General features: G+C 41.4%; 1 protein-coding gene across 5 annotated transcripts in view; it reads right to left on the bottom strand.

Annotated features, from left to right (window-relative positions):
* The window catches only part of LOC139758733 (uncharacterized), a 72,546-nt gene that overhangs the window by 40,286 nt on the left and 12,068 nt on the right, over window positions 1-20,192 (bottom strand). For all 5 annotated transcript variants that reach the window (XM_071680497.1, XM_071680479.1, XM_071680460.1 and 2 more), the window contains exon 3: window positions 2,930-3,598. In XM_071680497.1, the coding sequence (XP_071536598.1) occupies window positions 2,930-3,598 (669 nt within the window). The remainder of the gene's footprint in view (window positions 1-2,929; window positions 3,599-20,192) is intronic.

Genomic DNA, 20,192 nt, shown 5'->3' with positions numbered 1-20,192 from the left:
CTACTGTACCTAATAACCTTGCTCTTATTCACATTTACTCTTAACTTTCTTCTTCCACACACTTTACCAAACTCAGTCACCAGCTTCTGCAGTTTCTCACATGAATCAGCCACCAGCGCTGTATCATCAGCGAACAACAACTGACTCACTTCCCAAGCTCTCTCATCCCCAACAGACTTCATATTTGCCCCTCTTTCCAAAACTCTTGCATTTACCTCCCTAACAACCCCATCCATAAACAAATTAAACAACCATGGAGACATCACACACCCCTGCCGCAAACCTACATTCACTGAGAACCAATCACTTTCCTCTCTTCCTACATGTACACATGCCTTACATCCTCGATAAAAACTTTTCACTGCTTCTAACAACTTTCCTCCCACACCATATATTCTTAATACCTTCCACAGAGCATCTCTATCAACTCTATCATATGCCTTCTCCAGATCCATAAATGCTACATACAAATCCATTTGCTTTTCTAAGTATTTCTCACATACATTCTTCAAAGCAAACACCTGATCCACACATCCTCTACCACTTCTGAAACCACACTGCTCTTCCCCAATCTGATGCTCTGTACATGCCTTCACCCTCTCAATCAATACCCTCCCATATAATTTACCAGGAATACTCAACAAACTTATACCTCTGTAATTTGAGCACTCACTCTTATCCCCTTTGCCTTTGTACAATGGCACTATGCACGCATTCCGCCAATCCTCAGGCACCTCACCATGAGTCATACATACATTAAATAACCTTACCAACCAGTCAACAATACAGTCACCCCCTTTTTTAATAAATTCCACTGCAATACCATCCAAACCTGCTGCCTTGCCGGCTTTCATCTTCCGCAAAGCTTTCACTACCTCTTCTCTGTTTACCAAATCATTTTCCCTAACCCTCTCACTTTGCACACCACCTCGACCAAAGCACCCTATATCTGCCACTCTATCATTAAACACATTCAACAAACCTTCAAAATACTCACTCCATCTCCTTCTCACATCACCACTACTTGTTATCACCTCCCCATTTGCGCCCTTCACTGAAGTTCCCATTTGCTCCCTTGTCTTACGCACTTTATTTACCTCCTTCCAGAACATCTTTTTATTCTCCCTAAAATTTAATGATACTCTCTCACCCCAACTCTCATTTGCCCTTTTTTTCACCTCTTGCACCTTTCTCTTGACCTCCTGTCTCTTTCTTTTATACATCTCCCACTCAATTGCATTTTTTCCCTGCAAAAATCGTCCAAATGCCTCTCTCTTCTCTTTCACTAATACTCTTACTTCTTCATCCCACCACTCACTACCCTTTCTAATCAACCCACCTCCCACTCTTCTCATGCCACAAGCATCTTTTGCGCAATCCATCACTGATTCCCTAAATACATCCCATTCCTCCCCCACTCCCCTTGCTTCCATTGTTCTCACCTTTTTCCATTCTGTACTCAGTCTCTCCTGGTACTTCCTCACACAGGTCTCCTTCTCAAGCTCACTTACTCTCACCACCCTCTTCACCCCAACATTCACTCTTCTTTTCTGAAAACCCATACAGATCTTCACCTTAGCCTCCACAAGATAATGATCAGACATCCCTCCAGTTGCACCTCTCAGCACATTAACATCCAAAAGTCTCTCTTTTGCACGCCTGTCAATTAACACGTAATCCAATAACGCTCTCTGGCCATCTCTCCTACTTACATAAGTATACTTATGTATATCTCGCTTTTTAAACCAGGTATTCCCAATCATCAGTCCTTTTTCAGCACATAAATCTACGAGCTCTTCACCATTTCCATTTACAACACTGAACACCCCATGTATACCAATTATTCCCTCAACTGCCACATTACTCACCTTTGCATTCAAATCACCCATCACTATAACCCGGTCTCGTGCATCAAAACCACTAACACACTCATTCAGCTGCTTCCAAAACACTTGCCTCTCTTGATCTTTCTTCTCATGCCCAGGTGCATATGCACCAATAATCACCCACCTCTCTCCATCAACTTTCAGTTTTACCCATATTAATCGAGAATTTACTTTCTTACAATCTATCACATACTCCCACAACTCCTGTTTCAGGAGTATTGCTACTCCTTCCCTTGCTCTTGTCCTCTCACTAACCCCTGACTTTACTCCCCAGACATTCCCAAACCACTCTTCCCCTTTACCCTTGAGCTTCATTTCACTCAGAGCCAAAACATCCAGGTTCCTTTCCTCAAACATACTACCTATCTCTCCTTTTTTCACATCTTGGTTACATCCACACACATTTAGGCACCCCACTCTGAGCCTTCGAGGAGGATGAGCACTCCCCGCGTGACTCCTTCTTCTGTTTCCCATTTTAGAAAGTTAATACAAGGAGGGGAGGATTTCTGGCCCCCCGCTCCCGTCCCCTCTAGTCGCTTTCTACGACACGCGAGGAATACGTGGGAAGTATTCTTTCACCCATCCCCAGGGATAATATACATATATATATACATATACACATACACACACATACACATACATACGCACATATACACACACACACACATACATATATATACATATGAAAAATGTAAGAAACAATTTAGAAAACTGAAACTTCTAGCTTGAAATGAAAGGAAAAAAATGAATACATACATACATATAAATACTAATACACTGGCATATCTCTAAAATGAACATAGCATGCACTTCCAACATCTGTACTCCTCCAGCAGTTACTAAATGTGTGAGTGATTAAGTTTATGCCTTTGGTGCAGTATCATATTCAAACAAACCATAAATGTATGTAAATAAGTTTCTCTATGGTATCATATTCCATGAAGCTTCATAACAAACCTATTCTAAACTAATCCTAATTAAAGAAAACCTCTTAAAATTTTTTCATGTCCTCTAAAAGAATACTGTAATACATAAAGCCATACCTCACGTTTCATGGAAAATAACGAGCGACCAGCAGAATGAAGGAACTCTTCCCAACGTTTTCTCTGGACTTCATTATCAAGAGGGGTTACAAAATCTTTCTGTTGATGTGTTTGTTTCTGCATACTTTCCAATTCTCTTACACTACAGGAAATTTGAAGAACAAGCCTAGAAACTTGACGAATGCGAAGGTTTGATTCTCCCATACCTCTGTGAACAGGTAAAGTTGGTCGTGCCCTAATCTGCTCAGAAGGTTCACCATATTTAAGAGATTTACCATCTCTACCCTTGGTTAACTTTTCTTGTCCCTGGTAAACATCATCAGATTTAACATATTTATGACCTCTGCTCTTGTTTAACTTCTCTTGATTCTGAACATCATCAGATTTAACATATTTATGATTTCTACTCTTGGTCAACTTCTCTTGATGTTGATGATCACCAGATTTAATATATTTTCTATCTTTACTCTTGCTCAACTTCGCATGATGCTGCTGGAGTGATAAAGCTTCAGCTCCTGTCCGTCCTGTGGCTTCATCTTCCACTGAGGCCTGGGTATTTTGGCATGAACATGAGGGAGGAGCTGAAGGTGAGTCCTGTGCTAGCCTGGCTGCAAGCAGCTTGCGTCTTGCTCTGGTCTGTGCTTGCTTAATCTCCTCAGGCTTCAGGTGCTGATTAAAGTAAAACAAACAGTGAAAGAATGGATAAAAACATTTATTGAACTAACAAATGATATTCTATCATAGCTTTCAACCCACAATGCTTCTATCTATGGAAATGATATTCAGCAAAGTGACAGATTTCAGCAAAGATATTTCTCCTGGCATCCTTATCTGAGATATTCTCACCTTCCATTTCTTACAGTTTTCCTATTCTTATAACTCTAGCTATACTTCCTTACAAAACATACATATCACCTACTATGCAGCCTTACTTTATCTTCATGCCCTAGAAACCCTTCTACGCCATTATACATCCTTATTCTACCTATTTGCCCCAGGAACCCCATCTATGACAATAAACATCCTTACATGTGGAGGAGGGTGGATGTGTTGGAAATGAGATGAGATGTGTTGGAAATGAGATGTTTGAGGACAATATGTGGTGTGAGGTGGTTTGATTAAGTAATGAAAGGGTAAGAGAGATGTGTGGTAATAAAAAGAGTGTTGTTGAGAGAGCAGAAGAGGGTGTACTGAAATGGTTTGGTCACATGGAGAAAACGAGTGAGGAAACATTGACAAAGAGGATATATATGTGTCAGAGGTGGAGGGAACAATGAGAAGTGGGAGACCAAATTGGAGGTGGAAGGATGGAATGAAAAAGATTTTGAGCGATTGGGGCCTGAGCATACAGGAGGGTGAAAGGGGTGCAAGGAATAGAGTGAATTGGAATGATTGTGGTATACCAGGGTCGACATGCTGTCAATGGATTGAACCAGGGCATGTGATGCATCTGGAGTAAACCATAGAAAGTTTTGTGGGGCCTGGGTGTGGAAAGGGAGCTGTGGTTTCGGTGCATTACTTATGACAGCTAGAGACTGAGTGAGATCGAAAGTGGCCTTTGTTGTCTTATTCCTAGCACCACCTCTCGCACACACGGGGGGAGGGGGGTGCCATTTCATGTGTGGCGGGTTGGCAATGGGAATGGATGAAGGCAGCACGTATGAATATGTACATGTGTACATATGTGTATGTATATGTATGTAAACGTTAAAATGTATAGGTATGTATAAGTGCGTGTGTGGGCGTTTATGTACATACATGTTTATGTGAGTGGGTTGGGCCATTCTTTTGTCTGTTTCCTTGCGCTACCTCGCTAACGTGGGAGGCAGCGACAAAGTATAATAAATAATTTTTTTTTTCTTTTTTTTTTCTTTTTTTTTTTATACTTTGTCGCTGTCTCCCGCGTTTGCGAGGTAGCGCAAGGAAACAGACGAAAGAAATGGCCCAACCCACCCCCATACACATGTATATACATACGTCCACACACGCAAATATACATACCTACACAGCTTTCCATGGTTTACCCCAGACGCTTCACATGCCTTGATTCAATCCACTGACAGCATGTCAACCCCGGTATACCACATTGCTCCAATTCACTCTATTCCTTGCCCTCCTTTCACCCTCCTGCATGTTCAGGCCCCGATCACACAAAATCTTTTTCACTCCATCTTTCCACCTCCAATTTGGTCTCCCTCTTCTCCTTGCTCCCTCCACCTCCGACACATATATCCTCTTGGTCAATCTTTCCTCACTCATCCTCTCCATGTGCCCAAACCACTTCAAAACACCCTCTTCTGCTCTCTCAACCACGCTCTTTTTATTTCCACACATCTCTCTTACCCTTACGTTACTCACTCGATCAAACCACCTCACACCACACATTGTCCTCAAACATCTCATTTCCAGCACATCCATCCTCCTGCGCACAACTCTATCCATAGCCCACGCCTCGCAACCATACAACATTGTTGGAACCACTATTCCTTCAAACATACCCATTTTTGCTTTCCGAGATAATGTTCTCGACTTCCACACATTCTTCAAGGCCCCCAGAATTTTCGCCCCCTCCCCCACCCTATGATCCACTTCCGCTTCCATGGTTCCATCCGCTGCCAGATCCACTCCCAGATATCTAAAACACTTCACTTCCTCCAGTTTTTCTCCATTCAAACTCACCTCCCAATTGACTTGACCCTCAACCCTACTGTACCTAATAACCTTGCTCTTATTCACATTTACTCTTAACTTTCTTCTTCCACACACTTTACCAAACTCAGTCACCAGCTTCTGCAGTTTCTCACATGAATCAGCCACCAGCGCTGTATCATCAGCGAACAACAACTGACTCACTTCCCAAGCTCTCTCATCCCCAAAAGACTTCATACTTGCCCCTCTTTCCAAAACTCTTGCATTTACCTCCCTAACAACCCCATCCATAAACAAATTAAACAACCATGGAGACATCACACACCCCTGCCGCAAACCTACATTCACTGAGAACCAATCACTTTCCTCTCTTCCTACACGTACACATGCCTTACATCCTCGATAAAAACTTTTCACTGCTTCTAACAACTTTCCTCCCACACCATATATTCTTAATACCTTCCACAGAGCATCTCTATCAACTCTATCATAAATAAATATACCTTACTTTTATGACCAAGGAACCTCTTATGTGACATTAAACATCCTTACCTTACCTTTATACCCCACAAACCACTTCTATAGCATTATACATCCTTACCGTCTCTTTATGCCTCAAGAACCCCTTCTAAGACATTATAAATCCTTACCTTACCTTTAAGCCCCAGGAACCCCTCCTGTGGCATTAAACATCCTTTATTTTATGCCCTGGGAAGCCCTATAATGGCAATGTACATATGGGAGGGTATTGATTGAGAGGGTGAAGGCATGTACAGAGCATCAGATTGGGGAAGAGCAGTGTGGTTTCAGAAGTGGTAGAGGATGTGTGGATCAGGTGTTTGCTTTGAAGAATGTATGTGAGAAATACTTAGAAAAGCAAATGGATTTGTATGTAGCATTTATGGATCTGGAGAAGGCATATGATAGAGTTGATAGAGATGCTCTGTGGAAGGTATTAAGAATATATGGTGTGGGAGGAAAGTTGTTAGAAGCAGTGAAAAGTTTTTATCGAGGATGTAAGGCATGTGTACGTGTAGGAAGAGAGGAAAGTGATTGGTTCTCAGTGAATGTAGGTTTGCGGCAGGGGTGTGTGATGTCTCCATGGTTGTTTAATTTGTTTATGGATGGGGTTGTTAGGGAGGTAAATGCAAGAGTTTTGGAAAGAGGGGCAAGTATGAAGTCTGTTGGGGATGAGAGAGCTTGGGAAGTGAGTCAGTTGTTGTTCGCTGATGATACAGCGCTGGTGGCTGATTCATGTGAGAAACTGCAGAAGCTGGTGACTGAGTTTGGAAAAGTGTGTGGAAGAAGAAAGTTAAGAGTAAATGTGAATAAGAGCAAGGTTATTAGGTACAGTAGGGTTGAGGGTCAAGTCAATTGGGAGGTGAGTTTGAATGGAGAAAAACTGGAGGAAGTGAAGTGTTTTAGATATCTGGGAGTGGATCTGGCAGCGGATGGAACCATGGAAGCGGAAGTGGATCATAGGGTGGGGGAGGGGGCGAAAATCCTGGGGGCCTTGAAGAATGTGTGGAAGTCGAGAACATTATCTCGGAAAGCAAAAATGGGTATGTTTGAAGGAATAGTGGTTCCAACAATGTTGTATGGCTGCGAGGCGTGGGCTATGGATAGAGTTGTGCGCAGGAGGATGGATGTGCTGGAAATGAGATGTTTGAGGACAATGTGTGGTGTGAGGTGGTTTGATCGAGTGAGTAACGTAAGGGTAATAGAGATGTGTGGAAATAAAAAGAGTGTGGTTGAGAGAGCAGAAGAGGGTGTTTTGAAGTGGTTTGGGCACATGGAGAGGATGAGTGAGGAAAGATTGACCAAGAGGATATATGTGTCGGAGGTGGAGGGAACAAGGAGAAGAGGGAGACCAAATTGGAGGTGGAAAGATGGAGTGAAAAAGATTTTGTGTGATCGGGGCCTGAACATGCAGGAGGGTGAAAGGAGGGCAAGGAATAGAGTGAATTGGAGCGATGTGGTATACCGGGGTTGACGTGCTGTCAGTGGATTGAATCAAGGCATGTGAAGAGTCTGGGGTAAACCATGGAAGCTGTGTAGGTATGTATATTTGCGTGTGTGGACGTATGTATATACATGTGTATGGGGGGTGGGTTGGACCATTTCTTTCGTCTGTTTCCTTGCGCTACCTCGCAAACGCGGGAGACAGCGACAAAGTATAATAAAAAATAAAAAAAAAATAATAACATCTTTACATTACCTTTAGCCCCAGAAACCCCTTCTGCAGCATTCTACATCCTTACCTTATTCCCTAGGAACCCTTTCTGTCATTACAAATCCTTACCTTAACTTTATGCCCCAGGAATCCCTTCTTTGGCATTCGACATCCTTACCTTACCTTTATACTGCAGGAACCCCTTCTATGGCATTATACACCTTTACCTTTATGCCCCAAGAACCCCTTACATGGTGTTATACATCCTTATCTTACCTTCATGCCCCAGGAACCCCTTCTGTGAGGCTCCTGCAGCATCCACTTGACAGGCCCAAAGCTCAAGAAGTTAGATAATGTATGTCTGACTTTGTTAGATGAGTGCAGCATAAATGATGGGTGGGTGTTCCATGACCTCAGTGTAGAAATCACATCTTTGGGAAACAGAAGTCGTGAAATGTTGAACTGATGAATGTAATGTTGGAGAAATGGATTGTGACTGTGGCTCATACAAAATAGTATAACATGTCTGTCGTAGGAATGTGGTTTTCTTATGTGAGTGTATCTGCCGGAATGGACATTGAGAATGAGATGGGGGTATGAGAGGACTGTTTAGCATTTGTTGGGTAATCACAGTCTAAATATGTTTGGTCAGTATTGTGTTTGCTGGGGTAGGAGGGATCTGAGAGCATAGGCTGCTAAAGTGTGAGGTGGGGATGAGCATTTTACTGATGCTTAGAGGCTGCTAGATAGTTAAACATTGGTTTAGGTTGGAAGGGCCATGGTCTGTTTCAATGAGATGGGTGACGAGCATGCCAAGGTGGGACTGATTTGGAAGTAATGTTCTTTTTTTATGTAAGTGTTGGATGTATGTGTTTGCTTTGCAACAAGTGACTATTCCGAGAGCTGTTAAGTGGTTTTTAGTTTTGTTACTTGTGTTACAAACCAATTATGCATCCTATATTACAATACCATTTTAAAAATCATCTAACCATACGACCTCCTAGCAATTAACTTTATGATATTACATACTACAGAAAAAGAATGCCCCTGACATAAAAATTTGATTTAAGAGACATATATCTTCTTATAACTCTCATAGAAAACTATTCATCCTTTATGGCTATTATAAGTTACAAGTGCACTTAAGCTACAAAAAAATGCTTATTATCTGGGTTAGCATACATGAAGCAGTTTCAGACTGAATCATTAAAATAACATTATTTCAATTTCATATCTCATTTCTTCTAAAAGAAGTTTCAAAGACAAGTTGGCATGTTTAATCCAGAGCATTACAAAATGAAATTAAAGAGAAGTCACCTTCCCTAATCTCCCTGTATCAAAGCAGAGAATATGATACCTACCATACTCTGCTCTCTTATTTATTCATTTACTATACTTTGTAGCTGTTTCCCACGTTAGCGAGGTAGCACAAGGAAACAGACGAAAGAATGGCCCAACCCACCCACATAAACATGTATAAACATACATACACATCCACATACGCACACATACACACCTATACATTTCAACGTATACATATATATACATACACGGACTTATACATACACACACATGTACATAATTCATACTTGCTGCTTTTACTCATTCCCGTCGCCACCCTGCAACACATGAAATGACAAACCCCTCCCCGCACACGTGCGCAAGGTAGCGCTAGGAAAGGACAATGAAGGCCACATTCATTCACACTCAGCCTCTAGCTGTCATGTATAATGTACTGAAACCACAGCTCCCTTTCCACATCCAGGCCCCACAGAACTTTCCATAGTTTACTCCAGACGCTTCACATGCCCTGGGTCAATCCATTGACAGCACGTCGACCCTGGTATACCACATCATTCCAATCCACTCTATTCCTTGCACAACTTTCACCCTCCTGTATGTTCACGCCTCGATCGCTCAAAATCTTTTTCATTCCATCCTTCCACCTCCAATTTGGTCTCCCACTTCTCCTCATTCCCTCCACCTCTGACACATATATCGTCTTTGTCAATCTTTCCTCACTCATTCTCTCCATGTGACCAAACCATTCCAAAACACCCTCTTCTGCTCTCTCAACCACACTCTTTTTATTACCACATCTCTCTTACCCTTTCATTACCTAATCAAACCACCTCACACCACATATTGTCCTCAAACATCTCATTTCCAACACATCCACCCTCCTCCGCACAACCCTATCTATAGCCCAGGCCTCGCAAGCACTTAACATTGTTGGGACCACTATTCCTTCAAACATACCCATTTTTGCTTTCCGAGATAATGTTCTCACCTTCCACACATTTTTCAACGCCCTCAGAACTTTCGCCCCCTCCCCACCCTGTGACTCACTTCCGCTTCCATGGTTCCATCCACTGCCAAATCCACTCCCAGATATCTAAAACACTTCACTGCCTCCAGTTTTTCTCCATTCAAACTTACCTCCCAATTCACTTGTCCCTCAACCCTAATGTACCTAACAACCTTGCTCTTATTCACATTTACTCTCAGCTTTCTTCTTTCACACACTTTACCAAACTCAGTCACTAGCTTCTGCAGTTTCTCACCTGAATCAGCCACCAGCGCTGTATCACCAGTGAACAACAACTAACTCACTTCGCAAGCCCTCTCATCCACAACAGACTGCATACTTGCTCCTCTCTCCAAAACTCTTGCATTCACCTCCCTACAACCCCATCCATACACAAATTAAACAACCATGGGAAGGACATCACACCACCCATGCCGCAAACCTATCATTCACTGAGAACCAATTCACTTTTCCTCTCTTTCCTACACGTTACACATGCCTTACATCCTCGATAAAAACGTTTTCACTGTTCTAAACAACTTTCCTCCCACACCATATATTTTAATACCTCCACAGAGCATCTCTACAACTTCTATCATAAATAAATATCTTCTTTTATGACCCAAGGAAACCTCTTATGTGACATTAAACATCATTACCTTAACTTTATACCCCCAACCACTTCTATAGCATTATACATCCTTACACGTTCTCTTTATGCCTCAAGAACCCTTCTAAGGACATTATAAATCTTACCTTACCTTTAAGCCCCAGGAACCCCTCCTGTGGCATTAAACATCCTTTATTTTATTGCCCTGGGAAGCCCTATAATGGCAATTGTACATATGGGAGGGTTTGAATTGAGAGGGTGAAGGATATGTACAGAGCATAGATTGGGGAAGTGCAGTTCGTGGTTTCAGAAGTCGGTAGAGATGTGTGGATCAAGGTGTTTGCTTTGAAGAATGTATGTCGAGAAAAATTAGAAAAGCAACTGGATTTTGTATGTAGAATTTATGGATCTGGAGAAGGCATATGATAGAGTTGATAGATGATGCTCTGTGGAAGGTATTAGAATATATGGTGTGGGAGGAAGGTAAAGTTGTTAGAAGCAGTGAAAAGTTTTTATCGAGGAAGGTAAAGGATGTTTGTACGTGTAGGAAGTGAGGAAAGTGATTGGTTCTCAGTGATGTAGGTTTGCGGCAGGGTGAGTGTGATGTATCCATGGTTGTTTAATTTGTTTATGGATGGAGGTTGTTAGGGAGGTAAATGCAGAGTTTTGGAAAGAGGGGGAAGTATGAAGTCTGTTGGGATGAGAGAGCTTGGAAGTGAGTCAGTGGTTGTTCGCTGATGATACAGCGATGGTGCTGTTTCATGTGAGAAACGGCAGAAGATGCTGGTGATTGAGTTTGGTAAAGTGTGTGGAAGAAGAAAGTTAAGAGTACAATGTGAATAAGAGCAAGGTTATTAGGTACAGTTAGGGTTGAGGGTCATGTCAATTGGGAGGTGAGTTTGATATATGGAGGAACAAACTGAGGAATGAAGTGTTTTAGATATCTGGGATGATCTCGGCAGCGGATGAACATGGAAGCGGAAGCTGGATCATAGGGTGGGGGAGGGGGCGAAAATCCTGGGGGCCTTGAAGAATGTGTGGAAGTCGAGAACATTATCTCGGAAAGCAAAATTGGGTATGTTTGAAGAATAGTGGTTTCAACAATGTTGTATGGCTGCGAAGCGTGGGCTATGGATAGAGTTGTGCGCAGGAGGAGGGATGTGCTGGAAAGAGATGTTGTGGACCATGTGTGGTGTGAGGTGTTTATCGAGGTGTCGTAACGTAAGGGTAATAGAGTTGTGTGGAAATAAAAAGAGTGTGGGTGAGAAGCAGAAGGGGTGTTTTGATAGTGGTTTGGCTCTTGAGAGGAATGAGTGAGGAAAGATTGTCCAGAGGATATATGTGTCGGAGGTGGAAGGGAACAAGGAGAAGGGTGAGACAAAATTGGAGGTGAAAGATGGAGTTGAAAAGTAGATTTTGTTGTGATCGGGGGCCTGAACATGCAGAGGAGGTGATGGAAAAGTGAGGGCAAGGAATAGAGTGAGATTGGAGCGATTGGTATACCGGGGTTGACGTGTGCTGTCAGTGGATGGAATCACAGGCATTGGAAGAGTATGGGGTAACCATGGAAAGTGTGTAGGTATGTATATTGCATTTCTATGTGTGTGGACGTATGTAATATACATGTGTTGGGGGGGTGGGTTGGACATTTTCTAGTCACGTTTTCCTTGCGCTACCGCAAACGCGGGGCAGCGACAACGTATAATAAAAAATAAAAAAAAAATAATAACATCTTTACATTCCTTTAGCCCCAGAAACCCTTCTGCAGCATTCTTACATCCTTACTTATTCCCTAGGAACCCTTTCTGTCATTACAATCCTTACCTTAACTTTATGCCCCAGGAATCCTTCTTGGCATTCGACATCCTTACCTTACCTTTATTACTGGCAGGACCCCTTCTATGGCATTATACACCTTTACCTGTTATGCACCCAAGACCCTTACATGGTTGTTTTATACTCCTTATCTTACCTTCATGCCCCAGGAACCCCTTCTGTGCGGCTCTGCAGCATCCACTTGACAGGCCCAAAGTCAAAGAAGTTAGATAATGTATGTCTGACTTTGTTAGATGAGTGCAGCATAAATGATTGGTGGGTGTTCCATGTCCTCAGTGTAGAATCACATCTTTGGGAAACAGAAGTCGTGGAATTGTTTTGAATGGGCATGAATGTAATGTTGGGAGAAGAAAATGGGATTGTGACTGGGGCTCATACAAAATAGTTTAACATGTCTGTCGTAGGAATGTGTTTTTTTTATGTGAGTGTATCTGCCGGAATGGACATGAGAATGACGATGGGTGTATGAGAGGATGTTTAGCATTTGTTGGGTAATCACAGTCTAATTTTGTTTGGTCAGTATTGTGTTTGCTGGGGTAGGAGGGATCTGAGAGCATAGGCTGCTTAAAGTGTGAGGTGGGGATGAGCATATTACTGATGCTTAGAGGGCTGCTAGATAGTTAAACATTGTTTTCGGTTGAAGGGGCCATGGTCTGTTTCATGAGATGGGTGACAGCATGCCAAGGGTGGGACTGTATTTGGAAGTAGTTCTTTTTTTTATGTAAGTGTTGGATTATGTTGTTTGCACTTTTGCAACAAGTGACTATTCCGAGAGCGTTAAGTGGTTTTTAGTTTTGTTACTGTGTTACAAACCATTTATGCTCCTATATTACAATACCATTTTAAAAATCATCTAACCATACGTCTCTAGCAATGAACTTTATGGATATTAGCATTCTACAGAAAAGAATGCCCCTACTACATAAAAATTTGATTTAGAGAACAATATATCTTCTAATAACTTCATAGAAAACTATTCATCCTTTATGGCTATTATAAGTTACAAGTGCACTTAAGCCTACAAAAAAATGGCTTATTATCTGGGTTTGCATACATGTAGCAGTTTTTCAGACTGAATCATTAAAATAACTTTATTTCAATTTCATTCTCATTTCTTCTAAAAGAAGTTTCAAAGACAAGTTGGCATGTTTAATCCAGAGCATTACAAATTGAAATTAAAGAGAAAGTCACCTTCCCTATCTCCCTTGTATCAAAGCAGAAGAATTGATACCTACAATTACTCTGCTCTCTTATTTATTCATTTACTTTACTTTGTAGCTGTTTCCACGTTGGAAGGTTAGCACAAGGAAACAGACGAAAAGAATGGCCCAACCACCCACATAAACATGTTATTAAACTTTTCATACAATCCACATACGCACACATACACACCTATACATTTCAACGTTATACATATATATCATACACGGGACTTATACATACACACACATGTACATAATTCATACTTGCTGCTTTTACTCATTCCCGTCTCACCCTGCAACACATGAAATGACAAACCCTCCCCGCACCGTGCGCAAGGTAGCGCTAGGATCAAGGACAATGAAGGCCACCCATTCATTCACACTCAGCCTATAGCTGTCATGTATAATGTACTGAAACCACCAGCTCCCTTTCACATCCAGGCCCACAGAAACTTTCCATGTTTACTCCAGACGTTCACATGCCCTGGGGTAATCCATTGTCAGCAGTCGGACCCTGGTTTTACCACATCATTCCAATCCACTTATTCCTTGCCTCACTTTCTCCCTCCTGTATGTTTTCACGCCTCGATCGCTCAAAATCTTTTTCATTCCATCCTTCCACCTCCAATTTGGTCTCCCACTTCTCTCATCCCTCCCACCTCTGACCACATATATCGTCTTTGTCAATCTTTCCTCACTCATTCTCTCCTGTGACCAAACCATTCAATACACCCTTTTGCCTCTCTCAACCACACTCTTTTTTTATTACCACATCTCTCTTACCCTTTCATTACCTATCAAACCACCTCACACCACCTATTGTCCTCAAACATATCATTTCCAACACATCCTCCTCCTCCGCAAAACCTATCTATAGCCCAGGCCTCGCAAGCACTTAACATTGTTGGGACCATAATTCCCTTCAAAACATACCCTTTTTGCTCTTTTCCGAGATAATGTTCTCACCTTCCACACATTTTTCAACGCCCTCAGAACTTTCGCCCCCTCCCCCACCTGTGGAATCACTGCCGCTTCATGGTTCCATCCACTGCCAAATACATCCCTGATATCTAAAACACTTCACTGACTCCAGTTTTTCTCCATTCAAACTTACCATCCCAATTCACGTGTCCTCAACCCTAATGTACCTCCAACCTTGTCTTATTCACATTTACTCTCTGCTTTCTTCTTTCAACCACTTTTACATACTCAGTCACTAGCTTCTGCAGTTTCTCACCTGAATCAGCCACCAGCGCTGTATCACACGGTGACACAATAACTCACTTCGCAAGCCCTTCATCCACAAACGACTGCATACTTGCTTCCTCCTCTCCAAAACTCTTGTTCTTCCATTCACACTCCTTAACGAATCCCATCCATAAACAAATTAAAAAACATGGAGACATCACGCACCCCTGCCGCAAACCGACATTCAGTGAGAACCAATCACTTTCCTCTCTTCCTACTCTGTACAATGCCTTACATCCTCAATAAAAAAAATTTCACTCCTCTCCTAGCAACTTGCCTCTCGCACCATATACTCTTTATACCTTCCACAGAGCATCTCTCTCAACTCTATCATATGCCTTCTCCGATCATAAATGCTACATACAATCCTATTTGTATTTTCTAAGTATTTCCTCATATACATTCTTCAAAGCAAACAACTGATTCCGCCCATACTCTACCACCTTCTGAAACCACACTGCTCTTCCCCATTCTAATGCTCTGTACATGCTTCACCCTCTCAATCCAATACCCTCCCATATTTAATTTCCGGGATATACTCAATAAAACGTTTTTTTTTTTTTTTTTTTTTTTTTTTACTTTTGTTGCTGTCTCCCGCGGTTTGAGAGGAATGCGCAAGGTAACAGACGAAAGAAATGGCCAACCCCCCCATACACATGTACATACACACGTCCACCCACGCAAAATATACATACATACACAGCTTTCCATGGTTTACCCCGGACGCTTCACATGCCTTTTCAATCCACTGCGCTTTCACATGCCCTCTGTATATTGAAACACTCACCTTTATCCCTATGCCTTTGTACAATGGCACTTATAATGCATTCTGCCAATCCTCAGGCACTTCACCATGAGCCTTACAAACACTGAAATCCTCACCAACAGGTCAAACAAACACAGTTCACCCCTTTTTTTAATAAATTAAACTGCTAATACCATCCACAAGGCCACTGCCTTGCAGCTTTTCATCTTCTGCAAAGCTTTCACATCCTCTTCTTGTTTACCAAATCTATTCTCCTGACCCTCTAACTTCAACACCACCTCGACCAAAACACTCTTATATCTGCTACTCTATCATCAAAAACACATTCAAACCCAAACTTCTAAATACTCATTCCATCTCCTTCTCACTTCACCATACTGTTACCTCCCCATTAGTCCCTTCACGATTTTGTTCCACTTGTTCGCTTGTCTTATGCACTTTTATTCACTCCTTCCAAAACATCTTTTTATTCTCCCCAAAATTTAATGATACTCTCTTTCCCCATCTCTCATTTGCCCTCTTATATTTCACATTATCCCTATTTGTTTACCTTACATTCTCCTGTTTTCTAGAAGATTCAATTTCAATATCTATCCATTTCCAGGAAGATAAAGAAATGTGAACAAAAAGATGTAAAAGCCAGAACAAGCTTATCTGTTAATCAATGCCCAACCTCAACAAATATGATATGTCATAAAGAAATTTTGTTTTTACAAACATTAAAATTTTTTAAAAATTATTTATACTTTGGGTGGTAACATAAATGGGAAGAAAACACTAAATGCACAAGAGGATCTGATGCCTGGCATTTAATTAAATAGGAAAATGGAAAACTTTGTCAGAGAGAAGTAAAAAAAACATGGATAAACAAAACATGGAAAAAATAGTTAAACTCAATGCATATAGCTCATTAATGAGACTCAATCTTGACCCATTAAATGATTTATACATTGATACAGGGAATATCATACTGATAAGTATAATAAAAATTGAGTATTTACATATTTTCAAGGATTCAGGAGCAAGAGAATAAAAAGTAAACAGGGAGGACAGTGCAATACAAGTACAAATCTAAAAAGCACATATGAGCAAAGAAGAACCATCAGAAATTGTGAGATTGCAGTACATATCAAAACAATAAAAACAGAATAAATTGGATTACTATAAACAACTAAAATACAATTTTACAGGCATTAAGGGTTTTATCATAGTTATACAAAAGTTTATGGACTGGGAGAAATTCTTATGTCATTATAGTCAATTTTAGTGGAAAAAAAAGACGGTATAGGGACTATAGATGTTAGACCAAGTACTTTTAGGGAATATGGGTAAGAAGAGATCTTACATTTGATGTACCCACAGCAGGTTTCTGTCTGTGGTAGCTGCTGCCTGTGGTGGTTGGGCAACTGACAGGTGGAGTGTGATGGCAGGCGGTATCTTCACTCTGTGTTCAAGGTGTCTTGGGGAATTGCTGTTTCCATAACATTGCTCGTCTGTGTGGGATGCCAGAGTTAATTGCTCCTTCATCTGTGATGACAAAAAACAGCATGGATGTCTGTAAACTTAACTCTGACTGAGTAACTCATACCATAAATACTCTGCCCAATCTACATCAACTCTACCAAATGTATGAAAAACTGACAATCCTGTTTTGTCCAAATTCATCCAAGAAATAGCAATGCTAAAGTTTTGCCCACTTATACAAATGTACAAAAACTTATACTTTTCTGTTCAATTTCATCCAAATATAGCATGTGCGTGGCTTAGAATACTATTTTACCAAGTGTAAGAAATGATACTGTTATCAGTTTTGTTGAATCCATGATGTACAAGCAATGCATGAATAAAATTACTAACTTTAATCTCTCAACCATTTTCGAAAGAGAATCTCACTTGCCATTCAAGACCAATACAACTTTACATTCAAACTAATGCTACTAATATTGCACACCAGTCTAAATACTTCTCAAACTTGTAAGGGAGTCCATTGATATGTTTCATCTCTACAACAGGGAGAATGGTAAGACCTTCACTATCTTATTGGCATTTTCTGTAAATTAACTACAGAAGAGTTGAGATGTTATATGTCTAATATCTATTTATCTATTTATCTACTTTGTCTACTGTTCTCCGCGTTAGCAGGTAGTGCAAGAAAACAAACGAAAAGAATGGCCAACACCCATTACAAATGTATCTACATAACACATCCAACACACGACATATACATATCTAATACTTTCTACGTTTACATATATATATATACAAAGACATATAAATATATTACACATGTAACATAATTCTACTTGCTGTCCCTTATTCATTCCCTTCGCCACCCCACCAACACATGAAATCGTCAACACTCCCCTGCACACATGCGAGGTAGCGCTTGAAATAGACATCCAGGCCTACAAAACTTTCCATAGTTTACCCCAGATGCTTTCCACATGCCCTGGTTCAATCCAATGATCAGCACAATGACCACAGTTATTACCAATCGTTCAATTCACTCTATTCCTTGCAATCTTTCACCCTCCTGCATGTTCAGGCCCCGATCACACAAAATCTTTTTCACTCCATCTTTCCACCTCCAATTTGGTCTCCCTCTTCTCCTTGCTCCCTCCACCCCCGGGACACATATTTTCCTCTTGGTCAATCTTTCCTCACTCACCCTCTCCATGTGCCCAAACCACTTCAAAACACCCTCTTCTGCTCTCTCAACCACGCTCTTTTTATTTCCACACATCTCTCTTACCCTTACGTTACTCACTCGATCAAACACCTCCACACCACACATTGTCCTCAAACATCTCATTTCCAGCACATCCATCCTCCTGCGCACAACTCTATCCATAGCCCACGCCTCGCAACCATACAACATTGTTGGAACCACTATTCCTTCAAACATACCCATTTTTGCTTTCCGAGATAATGTTCTCGACTTCCACACATTCTCAAGGCCCCAGAATTTTCGCCCCCTCCCCACCCTATGATCCACTTCCGCTTCCATGGTTCCATCCGCTGCCAGATCCACTCCCAGATATCTAAAACACTTCCACTTCCTCCAGTTTTTCTCCATTCAAACTCACCTCCCAATTGACTTGACCCTCAACCCTACTGTACCTAATAACCTTGCTCTTATTCACATTACTCTTAACTTTCTTCTTCCACCCACTTTACCAAACTCAGTCACCAGCTTCTGCAGTTTCTCACATGAATCAGCCACCAGCGCTGTATCATCAGCGAACAACATGACTCACTTCCCAAGCTCTTCATCCCCAAAGACTTCATACTTGCCCCTCTTTCCAAAACTCTTGCATTTACCTCCCTAACAACCCCATCCATAAACAAATTAAACAACCATGGAGACATCACACACCCCTGCCGCAACCTACATTCACTGAGAACCAATCACTTTCCTCTCTTCTACACGTACACATGCCTTACCATCCTCGATAAAAACTTTTCACTGCTTCTAACAACTTTCCTCCCACACCATATATTCTTAATACCTTCCACAGAGCATCTCTATCAACTCTATCATAAATAAATATACCTTACTTTTATGACCAAGGAACTCTTATGTGACATTAAACATCCTTACCTTACCTTTATACCCCACAACCACTTCTATAGCATTATACATCCTTACCGTCTCTTTATGCCTCAAGAACCCTTCTAAGACATTATAAATCCTTACCTTACCTTTAAGCCCCAGGAACCCCTCCTGTGGCATTAAACATCCTTTATTTTATGCCTGGGAAGCCCTATAATGGCAATGTACATATGGGAGGGTATTGATTGAGAGGGTGAAGGCATGTTACAGAGCATCAGATTGGGGAAGAGCAGTGTGGTTTCAGAAGTGGTAGAGGATGTGTGGATCAGGTGTTTGCTTTGAAGAATGTATGTGAGAAATACTTAGAAAAGCAAATGGATTTGTATGTAGCATTTATGGATCTGGAGAAGGCATATGATAGAGTTGATAGAGATGCTCTGTGGAAGGTATTAAGAATATATGGTGTGGGAGGAAAGTTGTTAGAAGCAGTGAAAAGTTTTTATCGAGGATGTAAGGCATGTGTACGTGTAGGAAGAGAGGAAAGTGATTGGTTCTCAGTGAATGTAGGTTTGCGGCAGGGGTGTGTGATGTCTCCATGGTTGTTTAATTTGTTTATGGATGGGGTTGTTAGGGAGGTAAATGCAAGAGTTTTGGAAAGAGGGGCAAGTATGAAGTCTGTTGGGGATGAGAGAGCTTGGGAAGTGAGTCAGTTGTTGTTCGCTGATGATACAGCGCTGGTGGCTGATTCATGTGAGAAACTGCAGAAGCTGGTGACTGAGTTTGGAAAAGTGTGTGGAAGAAGAAAGTTAAGAGTAAATGTGAATAAGAGCAAGGTTATTAGGTACAGTAGGGTTGAGGGTCAAGTCAATTGGGAGGTGAGTTTGAATGGAGAAAAACTGGAGGAAGTGAAGTGTTTTA

Source organism: Panulirus ornatus, chromosome 2 (assembly GCF_036320965.1).
Source record: "Panulirus ornatus isolate Po-2019 chromosome 2, ASM3632096v1, whole genome shotgun sequence".
Lineage (NCBI taxonomy): Eukaryota > Metazoa > Arthropoda > Malacostraca > Decapoda > Palinuridae > Panulirus > Panulirus ornatus.
Note: the sequence above shows the minus strand (reverse complement) of the source record. Positions and strands in the feature narration are given on the sequence as shown.